Genomic DNA, 26,647 nt, shown 5'->3' with positions numbered 1-26,647 from the left:
CTTTTATGAAAAGCGCTGTGAGATAACTGTTGTTGTGTTTAGCGCTATATAAATAAAATTTAATTGAATTGAATTGAATTGAACTTTCTAATGTGTCTGTTAGCTCACATGTCTTTGACCTTTACACCTCAGCTCATGTCAGCGTTGATGTTTCCTCCCTTACTGTAACGTACAGAAGCTGATGTGCTTCCTGCAGTAGTTTGGCTTGTATCTGCTGTAAGCTGCAGTTAATAATTAGATCTGTTCTGGCTCTATTATTACTGAGGGATTCTCTGTTGTTTGACCCTTATGGCCCAAAAAAGGTAAGAATTACCAAAATAAAAGCTCCTGTGGTGAGTCAACATTTTTAAGGTACTGCGATACTTTTTATACCAAAACTAAGATAAAATTATGACAGTAAGTTACTTCTTATCTCATCATTATGACTCAGTGAGTCAAAAGTTTAATGTCAGAACTCATTATATCTCAGTTTCCCCAGGAGGGGGCGCAGTCTGACTGTGAGAGTTCATTGTTCACAAGATTCAAGTTGTGGTGCTAAAATTATAATGAATTAATATTTAATAGTTTATAATTTATATTAAGAGCAGAGCAGCACATAACAACACAGTCACAAAGATATTTCTTAATTTGGGAAAATACGCTCAGTGTAACATCATGTATTTATCACAGAATGTATTTAGTATGGACGCTCCACCAGCCGACATTTTAATATTTTATTTATGTTTCCTTATTTCTTTGAGATGACATGTGAGACTAAGTTGATGTTTATTTCTAATCGTTGTTTTTCTTTCAGATTTCAGAACAGCCCACGTGTGTTTTTTTCATCCCCCTATATGTTCATAAATGCAACCTTTTAGAGAAGATAAACTTTGTTCAGAGGACTGAAGTCTCCTGGCTTGTTCCACGCGTTCTGATCGGTGCCCACGATGATAGTGAACTCTTCATTTTGAACCTACTTTACAGACGGAGCTGTACGAGGTCTTTGGGAAGTGCAGATTACTGATTTGTAGGATGCAGTCTGAAACAGCAAGAACCAAATATGAAGGGTTCAAATGCAAGAAAGTTCAAAGAAAGTAGTGTTTAGAGCTGAAACGCTCAGTGAAAGAATTTAGTTACTGGGGAAAAAGACTAACTGGAGCATGTTGTTCAACAGTTACAACAGACAGTACTGTAGTATGTCCACACTGTGGACTGCAGCGAGTGTGTCGAGTGTGTTCACGTCTATATCAGCGTGTGAATGTAACAACAGATGATGACCTGATTGTTTTCCAGCTCTGTGTCACTCTTTGTTACAGTTTTAGCAGTTTTAAGGCCTCTTGAGTGATTAAGGGTAAAAGCCATTATCACAATTTGTTTTCCTAATTAGTCACAAAAGATGCTCAAACAACCTGTAAAACATCTGAGACAAGAAAACACAACTTCTGCCTGAAATCAAGCAGCCGCTGTTTGAAAGTTACCTTAGCAACAGTAACCAAACATCGCGAGAACACGGCGCTCCACGGGATCCCGCAGCGCTCCTGTGCTTTGACAGCGCAGACAGTCCGAGAGGAGACCTGCTGGATCTGAGACCAGGACCACTACAAGAGCGGAATGGAGGGGGACAACCAGAATCCCGAGGTTCAGGTCAGTGTTCATGACTTCATCGCTACAAACGGAGGTTCTTCAGTCTCGGAACCTGAAAACGGGGCTAAATAAGGCGACTTCTATCAGCTACATCTGCTGGTTGGTTCAAATTCATCACAAGCTGAGTGAGGCTCGTTCAAGCCAGCAGCCAGCAGCCAGCAGCCAGCAGCCGGCAGCCGGCAGCCGGCAGCCGGCAGCCGGCAGCCGGCAGCCAGCAGCCAGCAGCCAGCAGCCAGCAGCCAGCAGCCTTTCTGGTCGGAGCCTGCGGCGGGTTTTACTGTTGCTAGGCAGCCGCAGGACCAGCCGTTATGTAGCGGTTAGTAAAGGACCAGATGTGGAGCTTTTTATTTAAAGAGATATAACCGGACAGGCGGAGGGCGCTTTCTCTGGCTGTGACTGAGGGGGAGACAGGAAAACACAGGAGCTCCGTGTGTTACATGTTGGAGGTGTGGAGGCTGAAGAGCCGCTCGCTGCGCTTCTACTTTGTTTTAAGTTTAAACTAAATCGACGCTGACTTCCTCCACGTTTCGGGTTTTGTGGTCTGAAACACAGAGATCTGTTATTGTGCAGCTGATGCAGAGTCAAACTTCACCGTTTCCACCTGATCACATCAAACATTTGCTTCGTTGATTTGTAGCAGTCATGATCTGAATGAGTCTGCGTCTTTATATTTAGGGGAGATCGGGGATGGTTGTAACGTTTTTGACATTTCTGTCTGTATCAGAGAAATCTCTTTTAAGCCGGCGTGTTCAAAATGTGACTGAAACTAGTTACACGTGTTTGGTATTAAATTGTGTAGCTGTTATTTCTGCAACACAGACAGAAAGTGTCAAACAAAGAGTAAAACTTTACACTTTACCAGGCCAGGCATGGACAACAGATTATATTGTTACCATCAGGCCTCATTAACAGGTTCCACTAAATGTATGAAATGCTTAGCTGTAATATTTTGTCTTGGCTTGTTTTGTCAGCGGTTGTCGATGCTCATCGTTTAAAAACGCCTCCGTAATCTTCCACCCAGACTAAAAGGTAACATCTGAGTTTTCATACTAATACATTTTATTACAAGCTAAAGTAAACTACGCTGTGCTTATAATATAATGCAAATTATTGTCAAAATTAATAAATAAACTGTAATATCCCATTAAAATCAATATGAAAAGCTAATAAAATATAAGCTATAATTACATTCTGAAGTCGGGACTGTTTTTAAGTAATAAACTATCTTTGAAGAGCAGGGGTCGTATTACAGAAACTTCCTAACCAGCAGATCCTATCCTAACTGCTTGGTTACCATGGTAATAAGGGTTAGGAACTGAATTATGAAAAAAGCCATTACAGATTAACAGTTCCTAAGTTAATGTTCCTTTCCTAACTTTAGATAAGAAAAGTGTATTATAGAAGCATCCTAACTTTGTAAAATCTTAAATAAACGCTCTTAACCTGTTGAAAACAATCACCTTTTTCTAGAAAAAACGCCTAAAATAACGCACCACAAATGAATCAGGAATAACTCCTCGACCATTTGGCCTAGAGGCATAATTCTGGTCTCCTTTGAAAAGTCAGAAGCTAAGGAATAGAAATCCATTGTATATTAATATATTTATTTTACTATTACAGACTACATGGATATTACATCAATCGATCCGGCTTGAGCAGACCTTTCATTTGGTACCCTTTACTGAGAAGAGTAGCCTTACGGGTTTCTGCCGGGGTCGGTGAGGGTGGAGCGACCAGCGGCTTTTCTCTGCTCTTTGGACACAACAGCTGCCTGTGTCTTCGTATCACTGTAAATGGACTTATTTTCTTTTTAGCAGCATCAACGCTCCGCTGGATGCCGGATATGCGGCGGTGACTGGGTCCGTTATTTTAGCCCCCTCTCTATCTGTAATAGAATCACATATGAGGAATTTGCCTTAATTGGTGCTTACAGTACACTTGGACATGACTATAAATATAAATATATTAAAAGTAAGGAGATCAAAAATTACTATAATACAATGCTGGAAAGTATGTGCAACAATTCACAACATGAGCATAAAGCACAGTTGAGGGTTGTTGTAAAGTGTGTCAGGAATGTTTATGTGTGTGTGTGTTTGGGGAGGGAGGCATGAGAGTCACTGACAGTGGGGACCTGGACCTTGATGAGGGCCATCGGGAAGAAGCTGTTCTCGTGGCCAGAGGTTTTGGTCCTGATGGACCGCAGCCTCCTGCCTGAGGAGAGTGTCTGAAACAGTTTGTGTCCGGGGTGGGAGGAGTCAGCTGCAGTCTTTCCTGCACGCCTCAGAGTGCTGGAGGCGTACAGGTCCTGAAGAGAAGGAAGATTGCAGCCAATCACCTTCTCTTCAGAGCGGATGATGCGCTGCAGCCTGCCCTTGTCCCTGGCAGTGGTAGCAGCGTACCAGATGGTGATGGAGGAGGTGAGGATGGACTCAATGATGGCGGTGTAGAAGTGCACCATCATTGTCTTTGGCGGGCTGAACTTCTTCAGCTGCCGCAGGAAGTACATCCTCTGCTGGGCCTTCTTGGTGATGGAGGTGATGTTTAGGTCCCACTTGAGGTCCCGGGAGATGATGGTGCCCAGGAAGGGGAAGGAGTCCACAGTGGTGACTGCGGAGTCACGCAGGATGATGGGGGAGGGTGAGAGTGAGAATGTCCAACTTAACATGCTGCTTCCTGTCGATCAGGAGGTCTGTGATCCACCTGCAGGTGGAGTCAAACATGCTCACCTGGGAGAGCTTGTCCTGCAGCAGGGCCGGGATGAGGGTGCTGAAAGGTATAGGTTCCTTGGGAGGTCCTGCTGGAGGGCCATGTTTACTGCATCATCTACAGACCTTTTGGCTCTGTAGGTGAACTGCAGGGGGTCCAGGAGTGGGTCAGTGATGGATTTTAGGTGGGACAGCACAGGACGCTCAAAGGACTTCATTACCACTGATGTCAGGGTGACGGGTCTGTAGTTGTTTAGCCCTGTGGTCCTTGGGGACAGGAATGATGGTGGAGGCTTTGAAGCAGGCTGGCACATGGCATGTCTCCAGTGAGGTGTTAAAAATATCAGTAAACAACGGAGACAGCTGATAAGCACAGTGCTTCAGGGTGAATGGGGAGTCCGGCCCAGCTGCTTTGCGAGGTTTCTGCCTCCTGAACCATCTGTTGAAATCCGTCTCCAGGATGGTAAGAGAAAGGGAGGAGGTGGGGGATGAGATAGTGGACTGTGGCTGATCTGGGGTCTGTCCCATTGTCTTTCAAAGCAACAGTAAAACTGGTTCGGCTCGTTGGCAAGGCGTGAGTCGTTCATTTAGGTTTGTAGCTGGTGATCTGTCTGAAGCCTCTCCAGACAGAAGCAGAGTCATTTTTTGAAAACTGGTGCTGTAGTCTGTCTGCGTACAGCTGTTTAGCACCGCCTTGCTAAACTTGTGCTTTGACTCCTTAAACCTGGTGCGGTTGCCACTCTGAAAACGCCTCTTCTTTTTACAAACTCAGCTGTCTGAGCTTAGCTGTGAACCAGGGTTTGTCATTGTTATAACTCATCCTCGTGCGTGTTGGTATACAGCTGTCCTCCCAGAAGCTGATGTAGGACATCACAGCCTCTGTATTCAGGTTGTTGGTAGCAGTGCTGGAACCATCCCAGTCAGTGGTGTCCAAACACGCCTGGAGGTTCTCTACAGCTTCACTTGTCCACTGCTTTGATGTCCTCACTACAGGTTTACACAGTTTTAGCTTTTGTCTGTAAGCAGGAATCAAGTGAACCATGGTGTGGTCAGAGTGGCTGTAGCTTTTCACACAGACATGTTCCAGCTCAACCAACGTTCCCGGCTCAGAGTCCTTTCTGGCTCTGTGATGTTACCTGTCGTATTGAGCAGAGAGCCGGCATATTGACACAATACTACCAGGAAGAAAAAGGCAGAGTGACAGTGGCTATAGATAGACCGGTAAACTCCCACTGCAACGTTATAGTAATATTTACAGTAATATCAGCTGCAGTCAGTTTTGTTGGTTCCAAAACAAAGCAGAGGTCTCTCTGTGACTCAAGCACGTCTGATGTTATTGAGCCACAAAACATAAGTATTCCCAACCACAGTTGAGTTTTTGTTCAGAATAAAATCAGAAACAATGGCCACACTAAACACCAGGCTGACGCCGCTCACAGTTTACTGTGACGAGGGATTAATGAATAGCTGTCTCATCTCCGGTAACGATTATGCTCAAGTTACACCGATTGTTTAAGCAGACTGTCATTTCACAAGCTAGAACTATTTGATAGATAGAAGCAAAACAGCATCAAAGAAGTTTTGGCAATGACATGAGTGAGGGAGAATCTGATGGGAGAGATAACAGTGGTCATGAGTGTGTAAAGTCTAAAGTCCACTGACTCCGGCTGCGTCGTGGTTGCTGGAGATAACTGAGGCCATTCTTGTCAATGCTTGTGAGTCCACCAGACAGGGCCGCAGCCCGTCCCTGAAGCGTCCCAGGCCCGGCTCTCCGCTCAGCAGAGAAAAGGTAGCAGGTCTATTTTTAACGGATGGCGCGTCAAGCAGCACAGAGCAGATCAAACCTGACAGGAAATCAGACACAACAGCATAGAGAATCCGGTAAATTTTCAAAATAAAACACCTTGTGGAGACTCCTGATTACAAAATACAATAAACACAGTTAAAACGGACACAAAAAGAAATAATTTAAATAAGTAGCCTACTTAATCATAATCGAAGCACAAAAAACAAACCCTGTTTACCAAATCAACAAAATCTAAACCTTTACTTACAGCCTGCAGATGACGGTCACAGAGAGCTGTGAAGAAGGTAGTAGCAGCATAAAAAATGAATAACAAGTCAAGAACGTGAGGCAGGCAACACGCTCCGCTGCTTAACCGCTTCTGAAACGCTTCCAGTGGACGCTGACTCAGGATGGAATAAAACCGTGGCGCAGCCATACCGAGACGTAGACGGAGTCTGTTTTTTTGTGACAGAGAGAGAGCGTGCGCGCTCTGTGTCCTTAATCTCGTAGCGTAGTCTAAAACAGTCTAAAACAGCAAGTTATTATTACCAAAACTTTGATCAGACATGGTCGTTGATCATAGTGGTGCTAGGCTTGCACTTAGCTTACGGCTAGCCAAAGTCTAACATGCTTGCTAGCAAACAGAGACAACATATGTTCGACAGAGCAGCAGTTGTCTTCGGTCTAATGCATTTATAAAGCCATCAAGCCAGCAACCTCATCATGCTCATAATTAGCAGTGTTTAACGTATTTGTAGTTATTTCATTATTTCACCACTTTAATTCTACTTCGTTCTCCACCTTGTTTTAGTGTTTCTGCTCCCTTTCTCTTCGCGTCTCTTTTCCCCACCTGCTCACACCTTCACCTCTGGTGGGCAAACTATGCAACTGTTACGACCTGAGGGAAGGATCCAACTCTCTGTTTCTCTTTTTTAATAGTCATATATCGGCTGTTTTGAATGCCGATATATCTGCAAGTAGCTTATATCGGCCGCTAATATCTGCAAAACGATAAATCATTCGGGCTCTATTAAGAAGAAACCATGATGGTATTCTGGGTTATTCACTGAATTTACAATCAGAATATCATGTGTGCAGACACAAACTTCAAAGGTCTCATCAGCTTTTAGAGCCGACTGACAGGTCATTACCCATAATGCAACTCGAAAATTATTAAGATGATTGAGAAATGTTATGGGTTCATCTGTGATGATCAGTCTGATTCCTATAGAGTCTGTGCCACCCCAGGCCCATCTGTGGACACAACCCTGCAGTTGGTTGTCACAGATGGTAATGCATTAATCAAACTTGAACATTGTGGGTTTTGTTCCACAGACATGCTCTAAATGTCATTTATGGTTCTAGATAGCTCGCTCCACCATGACATCTCACTCACTGTCTTTCTTTCTCTCTAACTCTGTCTGTTTCTGTAGAAACGGAGAAGAAGAGATGGACTCAAACGTCACCACTGTCAGCACTGTGACAAATCCTTCACAACATCTGGATCTTTAAAGATTCATCAGAGAGTTCACACTGGAGAGAAACCGTACAGCTGTGACCAGTGTAGGAAAGCTTTCACTCAGTCATCTAAACTAAAAATCCATGAATGTGTTCACACTGGAGAGAAACCATACAGCTGTGACCAGTGTGGGAAAGCTTTCACTTTATCAGGTAACCTAAAAATCCACCAACAAATTCACACTGGAGAGAAACCGTACAGCTGTGACCAGTGTGGGAAAGCCTTCACTAAATTATCTAACCTAAAAATCCACCAACAAATTCACACTGGAGAGAAACCGTACAGCTGTGACCAGTGTGGGAAAGCCTTCACTAAATTATCTAACCTAAAAATCCACCAACAAATTCACACTGGAGAGAAACCATACAGCTGTGACCAGTGTGGGAAAGCTTTCACTTTATCAGGTAACCTAAAAATCCACCAACGAATTCACACTGGAGAGAAACCGTACAGCTGTGACCAGTGTGGGAAAGCTTTCACTTTATCAGGTAACCTAAAAATCCACCGACGAATTCACACTGGAGAGAAACCGTACAGCTGTGACCAGTGTGGGAAGGCGTTCATTACATTATGTCACCTTCAAACTCACAGACGTGTTCACACTGGAGAGAAACCGTACTGCTGTGACCAGTGTGGGAAGGCGTTCATTACATTATGTCACCTACAAACTCACAGACGTGTTCACACTGGAGAGAAACCGTACTGGTGTGAACAATGTGGTAAATTGTTTTCTCTGAGTAGTCACCTTAAAGTCCACCATCGCAGTCACGCGTTGCTTCGCTGTGAACATTTTTCAGAGCCAAGCTAGCTGTTTCCTCCTGCCTCCTCCTCATGTCCTGATAGCTGTGTTGTTATATTCTGAGCTTCTCTACAAACTGAGGGAGAGACAACATTAACTTTATATTCTGAGCAGCATGTATCGTGGCTGCGACTACATACTGTCCTGCTCCTCCTCTCCTCAAAATCCTGTTGTCGGAGCACACAATGAGGCCACGCCTCCCACCCTCACCCCTCTGCCGGAGGGAGGGTCCTGGAAGAAGTGGGTCAGAGCCAGGCTAGCTGTTTCTACTGAGTCACTCTGTTTTATTGATTTCTGATCCACTTGGATTTTTATTTTCATTGCTGAAAAGTCCACGATGATTTCATCAAAACACCTGTTTTGTCCAGAACTTCAATCCTGGATAGATCAGGCAAAGTTTTATTTATTTACTTATTAGTATTTTATTGTGTTTACTGTATTCAGTAATAATATAAGTATAAGTATAATAAGTATTAATGTATTGTGTTTATTGTTGTTTACACTTTATTGTGTCAATACATTGAAACATTTCCTGTTTTTTAATAGTCTACACAGTTTTAGACCTTTGTAGTTTTTGTTAAGTAAAGTATAGTAAACATGTATGATTGTATTTCCTGAAAGAGAGAACTTTATTGATCTGAACTCAAGACAGCCGAATGTCTGAAAATAAATTTTAAATAGTACATGTTGGATCAGGCGTCCATTTGAGGCGGCTGTGACTTAGAGGTGGAGCGGGTCGTCCACCAATCCGAAGATTGGCTATCGATCCCCGGCTCAAGAATTCGGTGTCTTGCCCAAGTGTGTCTTGCCCAAGTGTGTGCTGAATTTGGCCGTTTCACTGCAGGCCTGTTAAAATGGGTAAATAGTTTATAAACGTGCAGATAGTGTCTCTGAATACTCTGGATACGTACGATATATCAAAAAATGTGGGTTCTGTTTCCTTGTTAAATGTTTTCCAAAACTTTACTATTGATCTGTTTATTGTGATTAATAATTACATTAAGTTATACTCTGTCCCCTTTAACTTTATCGTCTGTTACATACTTGGTGATTTTAATGTTTGTGTAACATTGATTCTGTACATGGTTTAATTGATGACAAGAATAAAAACATAGAGAGAGAATTTTACCAGACTGATACTTTATAGAGATGTGACGCAGGTCATGATTCCGGGTTCAGATGTTTCTATCAATGCTTGCCTAAAGCTTCTGCTGGGGAACAGGCTGGACCAAATCAGCATTTACAGTCTCAGATCAGGATTTAAAGTTTAAAACAAAAGCTTTAATAATTCAGCAAGTTAAAATGTGCAGTAGAAAACAGTTCAAATCTGAGTCTCTTAAAATGGCTCTGTGTGTCTTAAATAAGGACAAAGTTAAATACTCAGTCCTGCTGCTGTTGACACTCAGTTCGTTCGCAGAGTTTCACAGAGCCACGGCGCTCAGTTCAGGGTTCCTCCGGGGCCACGGTCCTCCTTTTCAGCTGCTCAGTGAGACAAAAAACCAGCAACCCTGGATAATGAGACGTTCACTGTAGACAGGTAAAACTGGATTAATGATCCCCAAAACACCCCGACTAATAAAAACTACAGTAAACATGCAGAAGTGATAAAGGATAAATCCTACAAGTCTGCTATGAAGCTGACACATAGCAGAGTAGGACCAGAGAGTTTTTAACTAACATGGACCCCTCTTTACATCCGGGTAAGAGTTTGATTATGGTCCGATTAAAAAGATCACGATAAAACAAGGAAGTAGTCTGTAATTCTTACAACAAAGCACATCTTGCAAACAATGAGATGGGAGAAGAGCATAGGAGAGGATCTGAAAGGAGGGTGGGACGTGTCCCTGCGTCTCCTCGTGTTTCACAAAGACGTCCCCTTCTACGTGGATCCAAGCCAGCAGCTCTCTTCTCCTGTTGGGTCACGGTGTCTTCCTCTCTTCTCGCCACGTCGGTCAGCCTGCTTCTTTTACCCCGAAGGTTTTCTCAGCTCTGTGGCGACTTCCTCCTTCTGACGTCTCTCTGGAACTCTGTATCTGTCCTCTGCGTGTCTGCCGCAGCCTCAAAAAGCCTGGCGGGAGAAAAAACCCACCTGCAATATTAGCAGAAGAGGGGGGCGTGGTCCCTGTAAGTGGTCCCTGTACGTGGTCCCTATATGTGGTCCCTGTACCTGTGGGTGGTCCCTGCACGTGCTCCCTATTCGTGGTCCCTGTATGTGGTACCTGTAGCTGTGGGTGGTCCCTGTACGTGGTCCCTATACGTGGTCCCTGTATCTGATCCCGGTGTCTGGTCCCTGTACGTGGTCCCTGGTGTCTGTAAACACATCAGAGTAAAAAAAGAAAACAAAGAACAGGACTGTGGTTTGTCTTGAGGTGATACTCAGAAGACCAAAGATACGTTTCTGCAGCTCAAACTGACCTGATTGATAACTTTGGAGTTCTTTCACTCTTGTGATGTGGGGATGTCTTGTGTGTCTTTCTTGTGCTTACATTCATTAGGTAAATCGTGAACACCTGAGGGCCCCAGTGTGTGCTGATTATTCAAGCCTGGCAGTAATGCATTGCCTCGCTCTCTTCTTTCCCCTTTCACGGATGTTCTGAGGCCATTTTGAGTTCTCCGTTGTTTTATTCCTACAGTTCACACAACACCGTACTTTCGCTCGCTCACACCTTTCACTACTGATTTAACTGATTTACAGGCAACATGCTTTGTTTTACGTTTTATTTGAATTCAGTGATTATATTTAGGTAAAAATTAATTACTTTGTTATACTTTCAATGTGGTGTGTCTCAAGGTTATCGTAAACGAAGACGAACAAAATATCGGAAACTAGATGTGAAAAAACATTGAAATAAAAATAAAAACGAGGCTTAACAAAAACGATAACTAACTAAAACTATATTGTAGGTTTGCAAAAGTAACTAAAATGAAAGAGGAAAAGTCCTTAGTTTTCATTTATTTATTTATTTCATAGGACCGAAGCCTACGTTTCAGTGGATATGAAGCCGGGGGAACTGATGTTGCGGGCAGTTGGTCTTGCAGTTTAGAGGTGCGCGCAGTGATTAGCTAATAGCAAAGTCCGATAGGCACCTGTTGGTGGGCCGCGGGTGTTTTGCTTTTCTCCTCCGCGTGAAGAGCTGGCACGCTACGTGTCGTGTGGCTGACCTGCCACGATTGCTTTATCCTTCAAAAGAGCCCGGGGTCAGGGCGGCGTCCGGTCGCAGCTGACGACCGCTGTTAGGAGGAGAGCCCCATGTGACGTTAGAGGGAGGCTAACTTAGCCGGGGAGACCCAGGTAGCAATCGACTGGTAGTTGGTGGGATTTTAACATGTTTTCTATCTTTTATGCATAGCCAACATTTGTACAAAATAATATGAATGCAACAACTGTCCAGAGCTGTGTCAGACAGAGTCAGTGTCTTGGTGGTTTTCTTTTCCTTGTTCTGTTCTGATGGTCTGGCTTAGAGCTCATCCTGCATGTGAGATGAACTTGCCCCTAGTAGCCTTCATTGATTGTGAGCTCCCCTTGCGCTGGGTTAACGTGTCTGCTGGTGATATTTACTGCATGTCAGCTAGTGTGTTATATCTATATCTCAGCCAAACTGTCTCTTTGTGCTTTTAATAGAATCAATTTTTTGATTAATATAGGTTCACATTTTAATATAGCCCAACTGCTTTCCAGTCAAACTTACCTTCAGGGTCCTAGGGACCTGTCGTTTGTGGCTCCACTATCTTCCAGTTTCTTAGCTGTCCATCACCTCCACTAAACAAGCAAATTAACTTTAAAAACTAATTAAAACTAAACTGAAATTGAATTCAAAAAGTCAAAACGAACTAAAAATAAAAACTAACGTAAAATCCAAAACTATAATAACCTTGGTGTGTCTCCATATTTGTCACGGTCCAAGAGCCAGATCGTGACACTGTGTGCATCACAGCACAGCAGCAGCTTCCTCCTGCTGTGGTGTGAAGCTGGTGCTTTCTCACTATAGTGTGTTCTGCTTTAGCTGGTGATGATGTGTTTGAGCTGAAATGTGTGAAGTAGCTTTGTGGTCGTCCAGCTTCCTGAGAAATCCTCTCCAGTTTTATTTGGTCTTTCATCGTTTACATCAGCGGTGATTGTAGAAATAAAACATTGGTCCAAATGCCGGTTCATCTCTGCCAGGATTAAAATGATGGGGGGTCAATACTGAATCCTTTATGTGATTTATTTATTTTTTTGACAAATAAAAAGGGTGTTAGTACGGAGTCAGTCACCACTGTGAGTATGAGTCTCCGTCTGGGTCCTATTCCCCGTCTTCCTGGTTACCTTGGACGTCGTTAGGCCTATTTTAGGGGAGCTAAAGCTAATAATATTAAGACAGATAATTATTAGATTTAGATTTTTTGACAGTGTAGACATCAACAAAGAGAAGCAAAGAGAAGTAGAATAATCAAAATGTAAATCGTACTTATTGGCTTAAAATAATCCTTCTGGTTGTGTCCTCTGCTTCACAATTTAAATGCCTACTGTGGTCGGGCACTAGGACCCTGAGGGAGGCTGTGTTTCATCGATGCTCTGCCTAGTTGCCGAGCAACGTTACTACACACACACACACACACTGAAACTGTAAGTTATTGTTAGTGACTTGCTGAACTTTAGCTGCGTTTACTTGAGGTAAAGGAAAACACTAGTGTTGATCATGTGAACGGCATTAATATTCCCGATCTCTAGCTGCTCATCTCTAAACAATATCAGTCCCCACATAATGTTGTTGTCAGTGAAAACCAAAGGTCACAGAGTCCCTGGTAATGCTGTTGTACATCCTTCCATTCATTCAGTCAGCAGTGGTCTACAGGTCAGCAGTGGTCTACAGGTCAGCAGTGGTCTACAGGTCAGTAGTGGTCTACAGGTCTGAAGTGGTCTACAGGTCAGCAGTGGTCTACAGGTCTGAAGTGGTCTACAGGTCTGAAGTGGTCTACAGGTCAGCAGTGGTCTACAGGTCAGTAGTGGTCTACAGGTCTGAAGTGGTCTACAGGTCAGCAGTGGTCTACAGGTCTGAAGTGGTCTACAGGTCTGAAGTGGTCTACAGGTCAGCAGTGGTCTACAGGTCTGAAGTGGTCTACAGGTCTGAAGTGGTCTACAGGTCAGCAGTGGTCTACAGGTCAGTAGTGGTCTACAGGTCTGAAGTGGTCTACAGGTCAGTAGTGGTCTACAGGTCAGTAGTGGTCTGCAGGTCAGTAGTGGTCTACAGGTCTGAAGTGGTCTACAGGTCAGCAGTGGTCTACAGGTCTGAAGTGGTCTACTGGTCAGCAGTGGTCTACAGGTCAGCAGTGGTCTACAGGTCTGAAGTGGTCTACAGGTCAGCAGTGGTCTACAGGTCTGAAGTGGTCTACAGGTCAGCAGTGGTCTGCAGGTCAGCAGTGGTCTACAGGTCTGAAGTGGTCTGCAGGTCAGCAGTGGTCAACAGGTCAGCAGTGGTCTACAGGTCAGCAGTGGTCAACAGGTCAGCAGTGGTCTACAGGTCTGAAGTGGTCTGCAGGTCAGCAGTGGTCAACAGGTCAGCAGTGGTCTACAGGTCAGTAGTGGTCTACAGGTCAGTAGTGGTCTACAGGTCAGCAGTGGTCTACAGGTCAGTAGTGGTCTACAGGTCTGAAGTGGTCTACAGGTCAGTAGTGGTCTACAGGTCAGTAGTGGTCTGCAGGTCAGTAGTGGTCTACAGGTCTGAAGTGGTCTACAGGTCAGCAGTGGTCTACAGGTCTGAAGTGGTCTACTGGTCAGCAGTGGTCTACAGGTCAGCAGTGGTCTACAGGTCTGAAGTGGTCTACAGGTCAGCAGTGGTCTGCAGGTCAGCAGTGGTCTACAGGTCAGCAGTGGTCTGCAGGTCTGAAGTGGTCTACAGGTCTGAAGTGGTCTGCAGGTCAGCAGTGGTCAACAGGTCAGCAGTGGTCTACAGGTCAGCAGTGGTCAACAGGTCAGCAGTGGTCTACAGGTCTGAAGTGGTCTGCAGGTCAGCAGTGGTCAACAGGTCAGCAGTGGTCTACAGGTCAGTAGTGGTCTACAGGTCAGTAGTGGTCTACAGGTCAGCAGTGGTCTACAGGTCAGTAGTGGTCTACAGGTCTGAAGTGGTCTACAGGTCAGCAGTGGTCTACAGGTCAGTAGTGGTCTACAGGTCTGAAGTGGTCTACAGGTCAGCAGTGGTTATATTTGCGATATTGTAACTAACTTAACTTTTGGTATCGAGTGGCTGTAATAAATTACATGTAGGCTACACATGAGCATTTACCCACAGATATACATGTGAAAATATAATTTAAAAAAAGCAATCATACAAACATGTATCCAAACATTTTGTAATCGTTAGGCTACTCCAAATCTTTTATTCCTTCCACCATCATCATCACCCCTGGTACCGCAGCCGGCGCGGCCCCCTCAGGTATAAGTAGACCTAAGAGCAGCCAGCACTTTGTATTTTCCACAACTGTGTAAGCGTTGATAGGAGACGCGACTTTCTCAAGTTGATTTTTGTTCCTGAGTACAGACACACTTTTACACGGCCTGAATTTCTGCTGGTGACGCTGCTGTACTTTATTCTCATAAATTCTCACTTCAAACTTCAGACTCGACTTGAGACTCGTCCTCAAAAGACTTCAGACTCGACTCGGACTCGAGGTGCGGGACTCGTGAACAATGTTTATTTTTAGGAAACGTCTGATGAGCTTGCCGTTATTCCCTCCCTCCGTTACCTATAACCTGCCTACGGAACACGTAGCATATGCTGCGCGCGGCCGCACGTGAGAGAGGACAACAAAGACGGGTGTCGTGCCAAGGTAGTTTTATCCCCGACAGAAAGTCAGCTGCTCCTACATACGCCATCCATACTGTATCAACATCACTGTAATCAGTTTAACCCTTTGCTCGCCTCAACGTTACATGTCCTTGACTCAAAATTTACATTAAACTGAATGCAGCATTGTAGACAATATTTTGTCCTTGTAATCCATGTTTCCATTGCACGGCCTTTGGATATTGCTGGAAATTGTCCCCCTCCTTAAAGGGTGAATTATTATCATAACAATTTAATAATGCATTGCATTTAAACAGAACTTTTCACACACAAAAAGCCATAACAGTAGCCTCCTACCAGGCTGGACATGCAGTCTGCCAAAATATGTTTCCCCCTCCTTAATGCACAGATAATGGCCTGCCATCAAGTATTTAATTTTGTGTATACTTCACACCATGACTAAAAACAGGGGTGAATATGGAGAAGTTTCTCTTTTCCTAGCAAATGTTCTAGTGGGATACAAATTATTTCAGACTGTATTTTCAACAGAAAATGCATTGCACAGGTTGTTCTCTGGTCACAGGTTTATTATTGATCATGTAACTTTACAGTTTTATTTAGTTATAACTTTACACTGGTTTGAGAGTCTGGTGATGTATTGACAGTGTTTGCATTGCACATTATGGTTGTGCTCTGTAACAGTTTATTGGTTTGAGAGTCAGGAGGAAGTGTTGACTTAGTTTATAAGCTGTCATTAACTGCATTGCACAGATTGTGCTCTATAAGATAAAAACAGGTTAAAGCTTTATTGTTGACCAATTTTATTTAGTTATAACTTACACTGGGCCTTGAGAGTCTGGGGAGTGTGTTGACTTACAGTAGTTTATAAGCTGTCATTAATTGTAGACGCATTGTACATTAGGCTACATGGTTGTGCTCTGTAAGTTAAAAACAGGTTACAGGTTTATTTTTTGATTATGCAAGACCCAGTTTTATTTAGTTAACGCTACACTGGGTTTAAGAGTCTGGGGGATGTGTTGACTTACAGTATTTAATAAGCCGTCAATAATTGCATTGCATGTTACATGGTTGTGCTCTGTAAACAGGTTACAGAATTCCTCATAGCTATGCTATTAGCAACCTGGATTGAACGCAGCAGGTGATACAACATTCGTAATAACCACGAGAGACTTGAGACTTGACTTGGACTCCAGCTCAAAGACTTGTGAGCATCTCTGGTATGATCTCACTGCTTTCCTTGAACTAATCACTGTACTGATACACTCACCCGCCACATGGCCGGCACGCTGCCATTTTGGGCCTGCAGCAGAGGAAACCGGACAGTAAAGTAGAAACAGGAAACTGTGGTTTGAACTGCTCAGAGAGAAAAAACACAAAGTATGATCTCACATCACCAAGTGGTACGATGGAACAAACATCTCTTCAATGGCCGATCTGTAAGTACGATCTGTTCTGTCCACATTTCAGTAACTAAACAGTTAGCAGGTGAGCTGAGCTGGAGAAGAATGAAGGTGAGATACAGGATCAAACTGGCTGGAAAACTTCAGACATTATAAAAACAAAGACAGAAGAGTGTATTGATCAGTGAGGCCAAAACAAGAAATAAAGGACAGAGAGAGTCAGAAGTTACTGAGATTACAGAGAAATGTGACGAGCAAACAGGAAAGAAGATCATTGTTTAACAGTTTGTTCAGAAAATGTTCTCACTTCACTCTGATACAAACTTTAAGAGCAGGAAGTGAAACCGGTTTTAAGCTGGATGTTAAAGGGTTAATGTGAGTTTCCTGGAGTGAGCTGCAGTGTTGGACACTTTAAAAGTTATCTAAGAGGACCAGTCGTCCAGGATGTCCAGACGTACTAACTCAAAGTAACTGGCTTCCAGGGACGGACTTTCATCCAGAACGGTCCTCTGTAAACTCCACCACGGCCGCCCTGCTAATGCACGGACATACAAACAGGACCAGCCTCTAATAAACCACCTAGCAGCATCACAGCCGTCGATCACTATGGCAGTAGGCTGCTACTTTAAAAAGGCACGGCCGTAACCAGCTGTGATGTCACCGAGGTCCGGACCTCTGTAACTATATTCAGTCTATCAATAAAACAAATTTGACTAAAAACCATTGATAAAAAGCTCAACTTAATTAAAGGACAAGACAACAAGATACTCCAAAGCTATTTTGAAGAAATATTCATTGTTGAAATAGGCTTTTTGATTGGGGGGTCTGGGGGTCCTTCCCCCCCACAAGATTTTGATCATTAAACTCTTAATTTCCTGCATTCTAGAGACATTTTCTGCACCAATTTATGGTGGAAATGTCTTTATTTATATGAAGGGAAACAAAATGCATGTGGCTGGTGACAAATCAGAATATAAAAATATTATTGAATATAATGCAGTAATCAGCAGCTTGTTTTTAGTTGGACAAGGCAGATCTGTTTCTTCTAGATTTACGTTGCATTTCATGCTTTTCTATTGAGCAAGTAGTTCTCACAGAATCTGTATTAGTTATTTAACCTAACATTTCACGTTGAGAGCTAATTTCCACCATGTAGAGATGAATAAGTTCTGTAGAACATGTGTTCTTAAACCTGATGCAGGTGACAAAGACTCAAACACACTGATGTTACAGCTGGAAGATACTGTGAGTGTTCAGTGAGGATCAGGGTCTCCATCTTCTCTGAGGTGTACAGTTGTAGTAAAACCTCAAACCAACCTGAGTGTGATTTCTCTTTAGTTCTGGCCTCACTGCTGTGCTGCACAACAAACCAAGGTGAGTGAACTCCTTCTGCCAGCGTCTGAAACTCACTGTCTCACAAACCCTGACAGAAAAGTCAGTGTTGAGGACACAGCTGGGAAATCAGGATGATCAGTGAAGATGTTTCTACATTCACAGATCAGTCAGTCTCTTAATAACAGGACCTGAGAGGCTTTTCATCCCAGCAGACTCACTTTTCAGGACTCAGTTCCTCCTGGGTTCCTCACATCTGGGCCGGATCAGGATTCTGTTGCTATAAAGATGAATATAGTGATGCTGGGTAGAGAGGAGAGTCAAACAAAGCCTTTCAGCCTGAAGTGAAGTTACTCTTTAATGAAACCACCATCTTTACTGAACCTTTACTGAGAGCTGCTGAAAAACAAGTTCAACCTGCTGCAGCTGCCACTCGCAGATCATGCAGGAACACAAATGAGACACGCTGACGATGAAAAGTGTTTCTTCATCACGTTGATGAAAATGTGACCCTGCAGCTTTTTGTTTCTCTGTTTCACATCAGTGCTGCCTGAATGTAAGTTTTAGGATGCAGCGTTGGTTCATGAAGTTTCTGAAGTTGTTTTTGAGACATAAATATGTTTCCACTGCTCGAGAACTCAGAGAACATATTTAAACCTGAGGCTGTGATTTACAACATGAAACATCTTTGAGTCTTTACTGTCTGCAAATGAAGGAACGAGCTGTAATGAAACCATCACAGAGGCTGCTTCAGGTTCAGGTTTTGGTTTCAGGGTTTCTCCTTTGTTGCACTTAAAGGGTTATTTAGTTTGGATAAACATGCTAAAGATCATCAGTGTGTCATGTCAACCCTCCAAAAAGCAATGGTACAAAGCAAACAGGACAGTAAAATTTACAGTGCAGTGTAAGTTATAAAGGCAGTTGTAAAAAGAAAAGTCTTCAGTCTTAATTTAAAAGAACTGACAGTTTCAGCAGACCTGCAGTTATCTGGGAGTTTGTTCCAAATATACGGAGCATAATAACTGAACGCTGCTTCTCCTTGTTTAGTTTTGACTCTGGGGACAGAAAGCAGACCTGCCCCAGACGACCTGAGAGGTCTGGATGGTTCATAACGAAGCAGAAGATCAGAAATGTATTTTGTCCCTAAACCATTTAGTGCTTAATAAACTACCAGCAGGATTTTGAAATCAATTCTTTGACATACAGGCAGCCAATGTAAAGACCTCAGAACTGGAGTGATGTGATCCACCTTTTTGGTCTTAGTGAGGACTCTAGCAGCAGCGTTCTGAATCAGCTGCAGCTGTCTGATGGATTTCTTAAGGAGCCTGTAAGGACACTGTTACAGTAGTCGAGTCGACTGAAGATAAATGCATGAATAAGCTTTTCCAGGTCCTGCTGAGACAGAAGTCCTTTAATCCTTGATATATTCTTCAGGTGATAGTAGGCTGACTTTGTAATTGTCGTAATATGGCTCCTCAAATTCAGGTCTGAGTCCATGACCACACCAAGATTTCTGGCTTGATTTGTGGTTCTTAACATTACAGATTGAAGTCGAGCACTGACTTTCAATCGTTCCTCCCTGGCTCCAAAAACAATAACTTCAGTTTTATCCTTGTTTAACTGAAGAAAATTCTGGCACATCCAATCGTTGACCTGCTCAATACAGTTACTCAGCGCCTGTATGGGTTCATAGTCCCCTGGGGAAATGGGACTGGGATAAAATAAAGATCTATATCGTTTAGACCATTCGGTGTAGCTTTTTCACACTTAAACAGCGTGCAAAGACTCTGCTGGCTTTATGAATTAAACTTAGTTGAACTGAAGTTTATGTACTACGACAGTGTTTCGTACCCTTTCCTGAAGAAAGTTACCCCCTGTCCTGCATGATTTAATCTCTCCCTGCTTCAACACAGCTGATTGAAGCAGCTTCGGGATTCATAACCAGTTGATATTTTGAATCAGCTGTTTTGGAGCAGTGAAAGATTTAACACACACTGTTATATAAACAGTTACCCACATAAAGAAACTCCTCCTCACCACAGCCACTGTTGGCATATCATAATTTGCGTGATTTAGATGTACACAAATTGATAGTGGTAGTATTTTGATGGAACATGCCAAGACACATTCATTCAGACTTATTTAAATGTTTTGCATAATGTAAATCAGTCACTGCTGCCAGCTCCTTTTCTAACTGTGTAATCTGTGAGTATACAGTGAATAAAGTAAAAGTATTATTACAGTTATTATGTCTCCATTCATTCAAGTGGACATTTACAAAATAATCAATGCAGGGTATAGGCTACATGTTGTATTTCATGTGTGTTCCTTTTTTACAGATTTTACAGTTTGATAGTCCATATAGTCCAGCAGGGTTGTAGTTACGGTCTATAAGGAGGGTCTGAGCTCTTACTGAAGCAGTAAAATCCTCCATCTGAGGGGGTCAGTACTTCATTTACCAACCGCCATTATTTTTAATCACAAATGTACATTACATTAATAAGATCATCACACTAAAAGAGACACGTTTCCTAACGAACTATGCTGCGCACCGCATGAATGTCATTACGACATGATTAATAATAATTAATATGATACCATAAAGGGCGGATTTGCGTCTCTCCTTGAGCAGCTGTCTTTGTTGGTTAATTTCAGGCTTTTGAAACTTAATCTTTGTTGCAGTATCTCACACATCTGGGGCAAATAGTGGGCTGCTGTGTGTGTGTGTGAGAGAGAGAGAGAGTGTTGACCACGTAATGAGCAAAGAAGCCTCTGTCCAGGCTTCTGTTATTTGTTTATTAATCCCCGCCGGTAACGTCAGTTATACTACAGACCCCCACGAAGCTCAAATAGTAGTCCAGTTCCCACAGTTGTCCGTTTTTCCTATTAAATTCAGCAGTAAATTGCCATAGTACATTAGACTACTCTTCAAAGGGAAATTATGAATGAGAAGTGTGTTTGTGTGTATGTGTGTGATTTAAGAAGACTGGAAGAGAGGCTAAGTTGCACTCTAAATCACCAATGATGTTTAGCTAGCTTTATGGACGGACTTAACATCCTATTTTGACAGAATAAATAAATAGTGCTTGTAAAAAAAATAAAAATTAAAGCTGCAAGCAGCGTTGGACGGGCCCCGACCGAGTTGCACATTCTGGAGCTCTGCCGGTGCGGCTGTGAATTTGCTACGGGTTCCGACGCCACATGAAGGTGCTATATGTCACTTCCTGTGTCCCCTATGTGGAGCTACATAGCACTTGCCGCTATGAATATAAATCGGTATTGGCGTGTAGATGTCTGCGGGGTGGGACAGTTATCAAGCACGTAAAGTTTGGTTCAGATGTGAGCATGTACACTGAAGTTACAACAACTTCCTGTGTCATGGCGAAGAGTTGATCTTTGACGCCACGCCACGGACACACCCATTCACGAAAACTCGCAAATAGCACAACTTTTCATCTTCAATGCCTTTAGAAGGCACAGCAGAAATTTGAAGTCGGTCGGACTAAATCCCTAGGAGGGGTTCGTTAAAGTACGAAGTGTGTAAATCATCCACAATTTGACGTAAAATTCCAAATGGCCGACTTCCTGTTCGTTTTAGGGCATCGCTCCAAGAGGCTTTTTTGTGCGTCTGGACAAGATACACGTACCACAGAAAATTCATGCACGTAGGTGAAATGTGCGGCGGGGGCTGCTTCGTTAAGTCACTTCCTGTTGCCAGCAGGTGGCGCTATGACTGTGGGTGAATGTCGGCATGTACATGTGTTCAGGGCGGGACTCTCATCCTACATTTGGTCCAGATGTGAGCATATACACTGAAGTTACAACAACTTCCTGTGTTATGGCGAAGACTTGATCTTTGACTCCACGCCACAGACACGCCCATTGACGAAAACTTGCAAATAGCACAACTTTTCATCGTCAATGCCTTTAGAAGGCACAGCAGAAATTTGACGTCGATCCGACTAAATCCCTGGGAGGAGTTTGTTAAAGTACGAAGTGTGTAAATCATCCAAAAATGGCTGTAAAATTCAAAATGGCCGACTTCCTGTTGACTTTAGGCTATGGGTTCTTGAGGCTTTTTTGTGCGTCTTGATATGATACATGTCCCCAGCAAATTTCGTGCATGTAGGTTGAACGAGAACGCGGGCTAATTTTTTCCAATTTTCTAGGTGGCGCTAGCGAGTTATTTTGCCACCCCAATGCGCGAAACCCATAAAATACGAAACTTTTTACCAGTCCTGACATGTGTGCAAAGTTTGGTGAATTTTCGAGTATGTTTAGGCCATGTCAATGGAGCCTACTTTGCAGAAAATAGAAAAATTAAAGCTGCAAGCAGCGTTGGGCGGGCCCTCGCACTTGTAGCGCGTCCGGGTGTGAGCCGGCCGAGTTGCACATTCTGGAGCTCTGCCGGTGCGGCTGTGAATTTGCTACGCGGTTCCGACGCCGCATGAAGGTGTTATATGTCACTTCCTGTGTCCCCTATGTGGAGCTACATAGCACTTGCCGCTATGAATATAAATCGGTACTGACGTGTAGATGTCTGCGGGGTGGGAGAGTTATCAAGCACGTAAAGTTTGGTTCAGATGTGAGCATGTGCACTGAACAATAATGTACCCAAACAATAAAATAAATTTTTATATTTCCCTGCCTTGTTGTTTATGTGTACATACAGAGGAAGAATGTGAGAACAGCACACATTTCATCGTTACTGTGTGTTAGAGCATGGGAGAACAGTGGATACTTTTAATACAGCCCACACCCCTAATACTGTGTAACTATAACAAGTAGAGAACAGAAGAAAAAGATGTTCTTTCTTTACAACTGTCTGCATAGCTTATTCATATTGTGTAATGAATGAAAATAAATAGCCTACTAGGCTCCTCTCTACTTTGACATTTAAGATTAGCTTGTTTGATCCACCTTCATACACATGTGACATTACTGTACAACTTGAGAAAGGTGAGTTGTTTTCTGCTCCAGCCTGCCTAAAAGAAAAGCGTTTTTGGGATTAAATGGACTTTATTAGCTGCTGCAGTGCAGGATGAACTCAGAACAGACCCATTTCTCACCTTATTATTCTAAATCATGCAACGAAGAAGAAGAAATGCATAAGAATCCTGGGACAAAATCTGTCCACAAATACTGTACAGCATGTAGTCTGATGATCAAGACTTGTGTTATAGCTGACTTGGGCAGTGAAATGTTTAATTTTTTTAATTCATGTGGTCATAGTTGTCCACAAATCAAATAAGAATATAAGAAGAAATGTTTTATACCACCTCAAGAAGGCTTCCTATCAGAAAGGTAGGAAGGTATTTCTAATGTACAACTGTAGTACTTAAATCTAAGTAAAGTAATTTCCCTGACATTTTTGTGTTACTTTACTTTTAATATACGCATGTAACAGGTTTTATACTTCCTGTGAGTATAATCCAATCAATCTTATTTTCATACTGTATATCCGTTGTGTAATTTGATAAATTGTGTTGTATGTCGTGCTCGCATCGTGTACTACTGAGACTTCATTGCCCTCTTCAGAGAAGACTGACTGCAACATGCATCTTTGTAAAGAGAGAAATGGACAGAAAAAGTCTCTAACTCTGCCTGTCAGCTCGCTCTGCTCCGTTAAAACTGAATTTACCATACAGAATTGAATACGAGTGCACTCCAGATTTAGCTGCAGCCAGCTGACCGTGTGCTTCTCCCTATACCGCAGTTCTGTCCATGTATGCAGCAAACTGAAAGCACTGTCTGTCGGAGCGTCTACGTGAAAAGAGAAGGAAGACATTGCTGGTAGTATTGTCTTCAGAGTTGCCCCTCCTCATTTGCATAATGAGGCAGAAATGCATACAGAAATTTAAAAAGTACAGGCAGAAATAAATACCATATGTGAAAATAAATAAGGTAAAAAAAATACAAAGGAAGAATAAAACAGACAAAAATATTAAAACACACATAAATAAATACATTTAAAAAATTAATAAAATAAAGTTGAATAAACAAATAAGGTAATTATAACAAAGGTGAATAAGTAAAGGTGCTAATTAAAATAATACATTTATGTCTCCTTGTATAATTTAATTAATACCTACATTTAGTTATTTACTTTATTTTTTTGTGTATTTAATTGGATGCTTATTTATTTATTGAGCATTTATTTATATCTGTATTTACTGTCATGATCGGTCCTCCATAGTGGGTGGGAGAGTTATCAAGCACGTAAAGTTTGGTTCAGATGTGAGCATGTACACTGAAGTTACAACAACTTCCTGTGTCATGGTGAAGACTTGATCTTTGACGCCACGGACACACCCATTCACGAAAACTCACAAATAGCACAACTTTTCATCTTCAATGCCTTTAGAAGGCACAGCAGAAATTTGAGGTCGGTCGGACTAAATCCCTAGGAGGAGTTCGTTAAAGTATGAAGTGTGTAAATCATCCAAAAATGGCCGTAAAATTCAAAATGGCCGACTTCCTGTTGGGTTTAGGCTATGGCTCCAAGAGAATCATTGATTTTGGATGCCATGCCATGGGTTAGCCGTTCCACGAAAACTCACTGTTTGTACAACTGTTAATAGTCAGTGGGTTTTAGACTACACAGTGAAAATTTGATGTTGATTTAGATTAATTCTTAAAATTAGATTACTTTGCAGAAAAAAAAATCCCTTCAGTTTCAATATGGACCTCGCATGTTTCATGCTCGGGCCCTCAAAAGTGCACAAAAAAACTACTCAATAATAGAAACTTGATTAATTGTAATTTGTTACTTAATATGGACCTCGCATGTTTCATGCTCGGGCCCTCAAAAGTGCACAAAAAAACTACTCAATAATAGAAACTTGATTAATTGTAATTTGTTACTTTCTGTCATTTATTACATATTCAGTACATATTGAGTATGATTGATATGTAATAGAAAGTCCTAATCACTGTGGTACGGTAGGTTAGTATGTGATTTCAAAGATATACTCTGTCATTTATGGTTATAGATAGCTCGCTCCACCATGACATTCACTTACTGTTTCTCTCTGTTATAGAAGAGAGGAAGAGATGGAATCAAACGTCACCGCTGTGAGCACTGTGACAGATCCTTCACAACATCTGGATATTTGAAGATTCATCTGAGACTTCACACTGGAGAGAAACCGTACAGCTGTGACCAGTGTGGGAAAACTTTCACTGCATCAGGTGCCCTAAAAAAACACCAACGTGTTCACATGGAGAGAAACCACACAGGTGTGAACAGTGTGGAAAAACTTTGCTGCACTAGATAACCTAAAAACCCACCACCGTGTTCACACTGGAGAGAAACCGTACTGGTGTGAACAGTGTGGAAAAACTTTTGCTGCATCAGGTCAACTAAAAACCCACCAACGTGTTCATAATGAAAAGAGACCATACTGGTGTGAACAGTGTGGAAAAACTTTCACTCAATCAGGTCACTTAAAATCCACCAACGTGTTCACACTGGAGAGAAACCGTATTGGTGTGAGCAGTGTGGAAAAACTTTCTTTAAATCAGGTGCCCTAAAAATCCACCAACGTGTTCACACTGGAGAGAAACCGTACTGGTGTGAACAGTGTGGAAAAACTTTCTCTAAATCAGGTGACCTAAAAATCCACAGACGTGTTCACACGGAGAGAAACCGTACAGCTGTGGCCAATGTGGTAATTCTTATACCAACAGGAGAACTCTTAGAAGACACAAATGTATCCACAAAGCGTCAGTGTGACATTTTCCACAGAGCCGAGCTAGCTGTTTCCTCCTGCCCTGAATACAACCAGCTGTTATCATGTGACTGTGCTGGACTAACGTCATGTGATGACATCTGAGGAAGTTTGATTTGGAAAGAGCTGGAAAGCGTCAGTCCGGAGGGTTTATCAGCCAATAACAAAATTAAATTGGAGTATCCAGGTTTCAACCAGTAGCGGGCAGTCACTGCATTTTATAGCACTATGTGAGTCCAGATTTGGACCTGAATCCATCAACAACTACTAAATACCCATACACGTTGGTTATCAGCTGAAATAAGAGGTTTGGGGGTTTAGTGAGTCTTTAAGGGCGCACTCACACTGCGATCCGTATTGGGCACAGTTACCCCCCAAAGTTTGGTTCGTTTGACCAGTGTGATCGTTTAAAACTGGACTCGGCATGGTATGCGTGTAGTGTGATCGCTAAACCGTGCACGAGCACAGAACCCCGACAAACCCCACTGTGCGGTGCAAAAGAGCGCTTTTTCTTTACAAAATGACAGTTGATATTGACTTAACGCTCTTTACAGCATGCTTACCGCAACAACCGAGCTGTGATCTAATGTTAACATAGCTCTCCTTATTAGCTAGGCTCCTCCTTTTTTGGGTCTCCGACATTGACAGTTGTGTTGGACAAATTTGTGCAGCGGTGTGGAGGGAGAGAGACATGGTGCTGCGCGAAATATGTGCAGCACCATGCGCTGTAATCAACTACGACTTTAAATAGGCTTGGCCTGGTAAAAAATCATATCATTAGGGTTGAAACGATTCATGATAAAATTGATTCATAAATGCCTTGACACAACATTTGCATCAATGCTTTGTTATTCCATGTACTATACAGCACACTGTTAGCAGGGACATTTATTACTGTCGCACATCGCGCTTACGCTGTGACACGACGTGATATAATGAGCTGTTTGCAAAGTGGAGAAAGAAAA

General features: G+C 42.6%; 1 protein-coding gene across 1 annotated transcript in view; it reads left to right on the top strand.

The window, feature by feature from the left end:
• Window positions 1-26,647, top strand: part of LOC119912601 (zinc finger protein 2-like) — a 746,717-nt gene that overhangs the window by 347,636 nt on the left and 372,434 nt on the right. Inside the window, exons 3-4 of the mRNA XM_038731873.1 lie at window positions 7,659-8,376; window positions 25,226-25,309. Coding sequence (XP_038587801.1) covers window positions 7,659-8,376; window positions 25,226-25,309 — 802 coding nt within the window. The remainder of the gene's footprint in view (window positions 1-7,658; window positions 8,377-25,225; window positions 25,310-26,647) is intronic.

The sequence above is a fragment of the Micropterus salmoides genome, unplaced genomic scaffold (genome assembly GCF_014851395.1).
Source record: "Micropterus salmoides isolate LMB-PRFRI ecotype aquatic unplaced genomic scaffold, ASM1485139v1 Ms_hic_scaffold_2, whole genome shotgun sequence".
NCBI lineage: Eukaryota > Metazoa > Chordata > Actinopteri > Centrarchiformes > Centrarchidae > Micropterus > Micropterus salmoides.
The sequence above is the reverse complement of the archived record's forward strand: the minus strand, read 5'-3'. Positions and strand labels throughout refer to the sequence as shown.